The 8,154-nt window shown below is 49.0% G+C and overlaps 1 protein-coding gene across 2 annotated transcripts in view; it reads left to right on the top strand.

Moving 5' to 3' along the window:
* Positions 1 to 5,709: 5,709 nt before the first annotated feature.
* Positions 5,710 to 8,154, top strand: part of FBXO31 (F-box protein 31) — a 44,472-nt gene continuing 42,027 nt past the window's right edge. Inside the window, exon 1 of one of the 2 annotated variants that reach the window (XM_046680890.1) lies at positions 5,710 to 6,144. In XM_046680890.1, the coding sequence (XP_046536846.1) occupies positions 5,796 to 6,144 (349 nt within the window). In that variant the 5' untranslated portion in view covers positions 5,710 to 5,795. The remainder of the gene's footprint in view (positions 6,145 to 8,154) is intronic. The other variant, XM_046680891.1, reaches the window with a different exon arrangement.

The raw sequence follows: 8,154 nt of genomic DNA, 5'->3' as shown, positions 1-8,154 counted from the left end.
GGAAGGTTTTAAGCTCCAAATGTATTATATTGGTTGTTTTGTACTAATTCTGTGAAGATTGAAAAATAAATCCAGTAAGTGTTTATTATACACCTCCCTTCTGCCAAACACAAAATGATCAGTTGTGAAGTGTTAAAAGAGAGTGTGGACTGTGTGTTGCTTTCTTTTCTGGATTTTTATGTTATTGAGTATTGACTGGTGAGTGCTTTCTTGGCTTAATTGCAACTTTGTAAGAAATGGACTTTTCGTTCTCTTGCTGGACAACTGTTCCCAGTGCTGGAGAAGGGAAAAAATCGATATCTGGCATATGGAGGTGGGGGGAGGGGAAGGAGAGTTTCAAGGTCTCCCAGTCCCTCAGGCATCTGTAAAGCTCCAGCAAGTTGCCCCGGGCCTTGGGTTCACTGCCTAGGGAGTAGCCTGAAGCGCTTTGCGTCCCCTGAGATGGGACAGGGTTGCTCTGTGATTTTCGCGTCCTGAAATCCAGTTTGCCGTGGCTGTTACAGTTCTGCCCCTAACCTAATTCCTGCTTGAATCTAAGGCCACATATCCCTACGTGTTTCTCAGAAAATCATCCAAAGCAGTTGGCGCGAAAGGTGTCTCATAAACATAATCTCCAAGTAAGAGTAGCATATTCAAATAAATAATCTATAAATTGTATGTCAAACATTAATTTATATTCGTATACAAATATAAGAAGCAACTTCATGTAACTTGTAAACAACTGTGCTTGAGTGTATGTGAAACATTTCATGTGCCCCCAGATCGCAGTTTAATAGAAGTTTGATGCAGTGAACAGCATTGAGTGGTAAATTAATATTATTCATGAATTATTTTAAGCGAGTTAATGTAAGTATAGTGTTTATTTTTAAATGAATAACATAAATATTACTCTTCCTTGGAATAATCCATATAAAGTAGAAAAGAACACGTTTCATTTATCTCATGGTGCTTTTAAACTATGAAATAATCATTCTAGAAAGCCAAGCAGTGTCCGTTTTAAATACTTCTCACCTCACTCCTTTTTTCATAACATGAAATGACCATAGTCGAGGGGGAAATAATGTAACCGCTAAAAATTGAATATGACGTCCCCGCATTAGGATGTAACGTGCCTGTAAATCATGCTGTCTAGCTGTCGCTAAGGGTCTGTGAAAGGAGGCATGAAACATTAACCAGCAGGACACAACACATTAGGGTTGTTTTTGCCACACTCAACATGGAGGGCAGGTCACACCGAGAATTAGTTCAGCTCCTCAGACCAGCCTGGCAGGTCCCACCTCAACTCTTTCTGATTGGCAGAGAGATTCCACCCTCGAGGTTGTCTGGGCGACTATTGGCCAGTAGTCCAATCAGTCAGGTGTCATCTCTTTGCTCTTTGGAACAAGTAAACAAACAAGTATTGCTCAAGAAGGGTGCAGGAGCTATTCTCAGAAAGGATGCAAGCAGGCGGATTTTGAAGCTGACTCTCAGTAGATTGCAGTCTTTAGGCTCCTGCGAGGTATTGTCTGTGGCCAAGAGAGGATCTGCCTCTGGTGTACAACTTTAGAAATCAGCAAACTGGTGCAGGCAGGAAAGCCACCAGGAATCACTCGTATTACCTATTGTGGTTTCTTTCATGAGCGTGTAACAGCTGATGGAACTGGCTGGCGTTCCACAGGTTTTTTGTTTTCTTATTTTTTAATTCTAAACAAGTTTTAAAGGATGGTTGTTTTTCGAATTCTATCATACATGGGACTGTTAAGGGATGAGGCTCATTTTAAACCGTGAACTTCTCAGTTAGCCTTTGAATATTTTCTCTTCTTTCCGTTCACCTTGACTGTTTCTTCTGAGCAGTAGGTAAGATGCCATTTTTCACATCTGGCTTCTGAGAACCAGCATGAGTCAAGTTAACATGGTTTGCTTAAGTTCAGGAAATACTCCTTTCAGTGACTTTTGAGGCAACGAATTGAAAAATGCCCTGCCCTGTATTCTGTTTGTTTCCTTACGTGTTATCAGTTCTCACTAACAAGAAGTCCATTACTGTAGTCTCACAGCGTTCAGACAAATGATCTCTTCTATCTAGTTTTTCCTCATTTTAGCATGAATGCGTCCTCCGTAGGGTTCTTGAAGCTGGTACCTGCGGGTTACTGTAAATATTCAATAAGAACATGATTACCTTTTGACCTTGTTCCTTGACCTTGTTCTTAACAGACATAGGTGAAAAGAAGTTAATCTTGTCAATTTGCTGTTTTCTTGTTTAACCTGAGGGGTGACTCAAGGGTCACAAGGATTTATGAGCTTGTTTTACAGAAGAAAAAGAATGCCTTCAAGGAAGTTAAGATCATCAGATAACTAGCCCCCAGCTGCGGTTGATGCCTAGAAGTCAGATTGCCCTGGGGCTTATCTGGAGTGAAAGAAATAGATTTCCCATTTGTTTCCCCAAAACTCCTCCTACCAAGCCCCTTAGCTCTATAAAACCCTCTGCTTTCTTCTCTTGTTAAGGTGGATTTGAGAGAACCTATCCTCCTGCATTATCGTTTTGCCCAATTTGAATAAGCCTTTCTCCATCTCCAAGAACCAATGTCTCAGCAATTGGCTTACTGTGCATGGGCACACTCACTTGAGGTTAAGAGGTTGGTATCATTCTTTGTAAAGGCTACAGTTCTGTATAAGGGATTGTAAAAGTACTCAAGGACACACGAAGCTCCCAGGGTTCCATGTGGAATAGTTCTCTGCTACACACCGAGTCTTTTCCCGCTGCTTCCTTTCCACCAATATGGATTACCGAAGCTCTCACAGCCATCTTTTCTTTCTGTTCTGTGGCCAGCACTAATTCAATCCCTCAGCATCTTTGTGGGTTATTGTACACAGCCTTCTGTATTACTGCTGTCCAGAATACATAGATATAGATTTTTCTTTTATAGTTGCATGATTCAAATTATGAACATAGTTTAACCATTCTTCTGAAAATGGAAATTTAACCAAATTAGTTTGTACATTTTCATATACTCTCAACTCCTCTAGGAGAAAATTGTATTTTATTAATAGGGCCTAGTAGAGAGTAGATAGATTAAAAAAATAATAAACTGATCAAACTATAACAGTGGCAAGGATCATGCTTTGGAATCTATGGATCCACGCAGAGCATAGCACAGAGGCTAGTGAGGCATTCCGTAATATTTATTACCTTAGTTGATGTATTTTTGTTAGCTGAGATACTTGCTAGCTTGGATCATCATGGTGGTAATCCACCAGTAATCTCAAAATCTGCTTCTTGTTCCTTGATTTTTAGCCTTTTAGCTAGTTCATTTGTTCTGTTTTTTCTTTCAGCAAACATTTATTGAGTAAACATTCACTGATTCCTAATGTGTGTTAGCATATCTATCACGAGACAGGGAACATCTCTAGTAAGGTTGGTACCATCATGCAAAATAACCAATAACCATTCTATAGATAAGAGAGATGAGGTGAGTTGTACTTGAGCCAGAGTGAGGATTACAACCCAGGAGGGCCTTTTCCAGAAAGGAAGAAAGCCTTTTGGAGAAGCTTGGTTTTCAGTACAGTCTTATACCTTTTAGAGCAAAGAATATACATTAAACTCACCGAGGATACATGTTCATCAAAGTTTCAGCCGTATTCATTTGCAAATTATCAGGTCAACATGACCCTGAGGTCGGGAAAGAGACTAATATGGGCTGGTGTTACCAACAGGGTATTACCGATAGGGCCTTACCAATAGGGTGTAGGAGGGGAAGTATGTGTTTTATCTTAAGAGAAGTAAATGCATTCTTTAATGGTTAAAGCTGATATACAATGTATGTGTGATAGGCCATAAGTCAGCCCTTTTAGTTGAAGCCGAATCAGTTTTGAACTCAAATAGTTACCCCATATACCTAAATATGTGAAAATCTCTTGTCACTACAAAAGGAAGCACGTGTTTGTAATAAAACCATATGATGGTGCTGTGATAAAGGGACCCTGCTTCCTAGAAGGAGGTGTCATTTGAGGACAAGGAGGAAGGGGATTGGTTGTTTAATGGCACAGCCTGGAGTCTTCCTGGCAGAGCAAAGCAGCAGAGACGTGACAAGGCACTTCCGCTGAGGAAGTGGATGGCTCGAATTGAGGGACGTGTGTGGGGACAGGAGACCGGCCAGACTGGGAGTTTTGGACCAGACTGGGAGGCACTTTATGTGATGGGATAGGGAGTCAATAGGGCAATTAAATATTTTAAATAGGTGAGTGATGCGATGACTCGGCTTCAGTTGACGTGTTGCTATTTGAAGGAAGCGTCCTGACCGCAGCTTGGAGGACGGATTGAAAAACCGTCTAGACGCAGGGGGGTCAGTGAGGGGATGTTTGTCAATTGTGTGGACCTGAGAGAGGCAAGGTTTGAACTAAGGCATTGTTGTTGCCATCTGAAGATGTGCTTTCCTGTTTATGGGATTCTGTGGACCAGGCAGGGTCCGCAGTCCTCTTTTCTCCTTCGAGACCTCCTTATGCCGCTGGGAGTGAACAGCCAGGAATTTGTGGAGGCTGGGCCCAGGGGACTGGCAGGGTCGCTAATTTCCTGTTTGATCAGACCCCACACTCCACCATAAGCACTGGGGTGGCTTCCATTTAGACTCTGGGCAATTCCTCCAGCACTTCAGGCATTCAAGGAAGTGTTGACCAGGACGGAGCTGGGCCCACCCAGTTATAGACAGACCCCTGTAACCGTATGCACACCCCTGGCCCTCCTCTCTGGAAACAAGGACGGCAATAACAAATTTCTTGTTATCAGGAGCTGTTAAGGTGAAGCCGCTGTCACGAGGCTCTGGGCCTGCCTCCGACAGCACACGTGCCCCGGAGCACGGTAAACATGGTAATTAGGGCACACGATCACCACAGATGACACAGGATGCCACAGCTGGCGTGATTTCCCCTTCGCATTGCAATAAGGGTAGACACGATTGAATGTCAGCTTTTAGATAAAAGAAAGGGCTGAGAGGCACAATTCTGGGTTCCATCTGGCTTAAGTAGTCCGGACGGAGTGCGGCAGAAGTTTGCATCTCTACGCTGGCTGCCCAATCGCGCCTTCTGCGCAGCGGGCCCTCTCCGGGGGTGTCCTCAGTGGGGTCCTCCGCGGGGAGTTCCCAGAGGGGGACCTGGAGGGCCCTCCTCAGAAGGGGGTTTTCCGGGGCGTGGTTCTTGGAGCCATTGTGGGGCGCGTCCTCAGGTCCTCTGGGGGAAGTTCTCAGAGAGGGTCCTGGGGGTGTCCTCTGGGGAGGTCCTCGGGGCCGGCCTTGGGGCCTTAGGGCCATCCTCAGGGGGGCCTCCTGGGGATGGGTTCTCTGGGGGGAGTCCTAAAAGGCGAGCTTCTCCGGGGGCGAGGGTCCTCTGGGCCGTCCTCAAGGGGGCGTCCTGAAGGGGGAACGTCCTTGGAGGAGTCCTGGGGAGTCCTAGGGGTTGGGGGCAGTTCTCATGGAGGGTCCTGGGGAGGGGTCCTCTGAAGGAGTCCTCGGGGGATGTGTTCCCGGGGGACTTCTCCGAGAGGGTACTCTGAGGATCACCGGCCGAGGGAAGAGAGCGCCGCGGAACCCCGGGAGGGCTGCGGGAGGTCCCTCCTGGCGGGCGGGGCCAAACCCGAGGTGCCGGCCTTGGGGCGGGACTGGGCTCTCCGGCGGGGCGGGGCCCGGTTCTCCCGCGGGGCGGGGCTCGGCTCTAGGGGGCGGGGTCCGGCTCCCGCGGGGCGGGGCTAGGCTCTCCCGCGGGGCGGGGCTCCCTCTGGGCGGCGCGTGCGCACGGGCGGCGGCGGCGCGGCCGTCACTCGGGCCGGCATGGCGGTGTGCGCTCGCCTCTGCGGCGTTGGCCCGTCGCGGGGATGCCGGCGCCGCCAGCAGCGGCGGGGCCCGGCTGAGACGGCGGCGGCTGATAGCGAGCCGGACACGGACCCGGAGGAAGAATGCATCGAGGCGGGCGCGGCGGCGCTGTCCGGGGCGGGGGGCGGCCGGAGCGCGGGCCCCTCGCCGCCCCCGCGCTGCTCGCTGCTGGAGCTGCCGCCCGAGCTGCTGGTGGAGATCTTCGCCTCGCTGCCCGGCACCGACCTGCCCAGCCTGGCCCAGGTCTGCACCAAGTTCCGGCGCATCCTGCACACCGACACCATCTGGAGGCGGCGCTGCCGGGAGGGTAAGCGCGCCGGGCGGGTGTCGGGGCAGCGGGGGCGCGGGCTGGAGGGGTCAGAGGTTCAGGCCTGAAGGGGGCTCGGACCTGGAGGGGGCCTGCCGTAGATCGGAGCTCCAGGGGGAGGGTCCTACCCGGGCGGGGGCAGTGACCCCGGGGGCCCTGCCGCAGATCTGGGGCGCGGGGGGCGGGCGGGGCGGAGTTCTTGGATGGGCAGGGGAGCTGGCCTCTACCTGGCTTGGCGTGCTCAGAGAGGGGTTGAGGGGTGCCCCAGCGGCGGGGGGCAGGACGCCGCGGAGCCGAGGGGAGTGACGCGAGCTGGGTTTAGGCCAGGAAGTGAGCTGACGTCTGCGGGCATCTTTCTGGTCCCCAGCCCTGGGGGGCGGAGCTGAGGGAGCGATGAGGGTGAACTTGATTAGTTAGGGGAGTAGAGGGAGCCCGAGTGTTTGGAGGGTCCCCTGAGGCGGGGACCGGGTCTCTGGAGAGGTGCGTGGAGCCGAGCCAGGCAGTGCTGGAGGGGATCGATGACCCCCTCAGGGTGCTGGTGGCAGCAGTGAGGGTAGCGAGTAGTTTTGTAACAAATCCTGGGAGAAAGGTTTACTTAATCCAGAGTTCAAGGTTCTCTGCGTTTAAAGGTTGACAGATCTCTGATGTTCACTCAGCTCTCATATTTTGGTAAAAAGCTAAGAAAAAATCCAAACAATGCAGAACACCAACAGGAAGAAGGTAAAAATCATTAGGGACCCCTGCAATGAAAGATAAGCCACTCTTACAATTTTGGAAAACCTCTCTCTCCATATATGCGTGTAGAGTCATGTGCACATTTTTACTTAAATGGGATCATACCATGTATATTCTCGTAGGGACAGTTTAGTATAAAAGCTTCATAGTGTTCTACTGCATACACATGCCACAGACTAGTCCCTTACTCATAGACTTGAAGTTTACAATTTTTCCTTGTCATAAACAGTCCTATCAAGATGGCCTTTGTACATTTTATAGGAATTTATGAGACTTACATGTACCTTTTAGAACTTCTGAGATTATCTTCTTAGGGTGCACCTCCCAAAGTGGGTTGTAGGCAGTAGGATGGATGACATCGTAGATACCCATTGCCCAGCTATTGGGATTCACACCCCCAGGGAGGCTGCATGAGAAGGCCTCTTTCCCTAGGTCCTCCCCAGCAAGGGGTCAGCCAGTCATCTTATTTCTGCTGTAAAGCTCAATGGTCACGACTCGGGATTTGGGGTCAGCAGGCCAGGCTCTGTCTGTCTGCTGTGGGGTCCTGGACATGCTGCTTCACCTTCCCCAGCATTAGCGGGAAGTGCTGCCCCCGTGGGGTCGCTCTGAGGGTTAAATGAGATAAGGCATGTGAAGCCCTCATCCCCTAAATGGTAGCTTTTGGTTGTGATGCTTCTTGACATTTTTATTTCACCTCTTGTGAATTCCCTATTTGTATTTTTTTGGTCTCCTTTTCTCTTAGGGAGTCTCTTTTTGTCTTACAAATTTGTAAGAACTCTTTGAATATTAGCAATATTAACCTGTTGTCATATATGTGGCAAGTAAATTTCTTTTGACATTTCAAAATAGAGGCAAAGAAAGTTCCCCTTTCTCTTTCTCTGTGAACACTACCTTCATTTGCTTTGTTTTGCATTTTGTACGCCTGTGAGACCCAGATTCGTCACAGACGTTCCATTGTACTTTGAGGAGTTTCTCCATCAGTTGGCCAGAACCATGTGGTGGTCTCTGGGGGGTTTGTTCCTGGGCAACTGTAAGGTATGGAGCTCAACTCTAGGAACAGAAGGCTTCTGTGTGGTCAGAGAACTCAGAGGTGTGCCGCAGAATAAAATGAACTGAAGTTAATTCTTAGAATTGCTAATGGAAATATGAAAAGTCCTGGTGAAGCTGTAGAAAGCATGTGGGGGACAGACAGAGAGGGACTCTTCATCCCTCCCTCTGGTGGCCGCAGTTCTCGGTACGGCTTTCCTGGGACAGCAGACAGCGTGATGGTGGAGT

This window comes from Equus quagga, chromosome 13 (genome assembly GCF_021613505.1).
Source record: "Equus quagga isolate Etosha38 chromosome 13, UCLA_HA_Equagga_1.0, whole genome shotgun sequence".
NCBI classification, from domain to species: Eukaryota; Metazoa; Chordata; class Mammalia; order Perissodactyla; family Equidae; genus Equus; species Equus quagga.
This window is presented reverse-complemented; position numbering and strand designations above follow the sequence as displayed.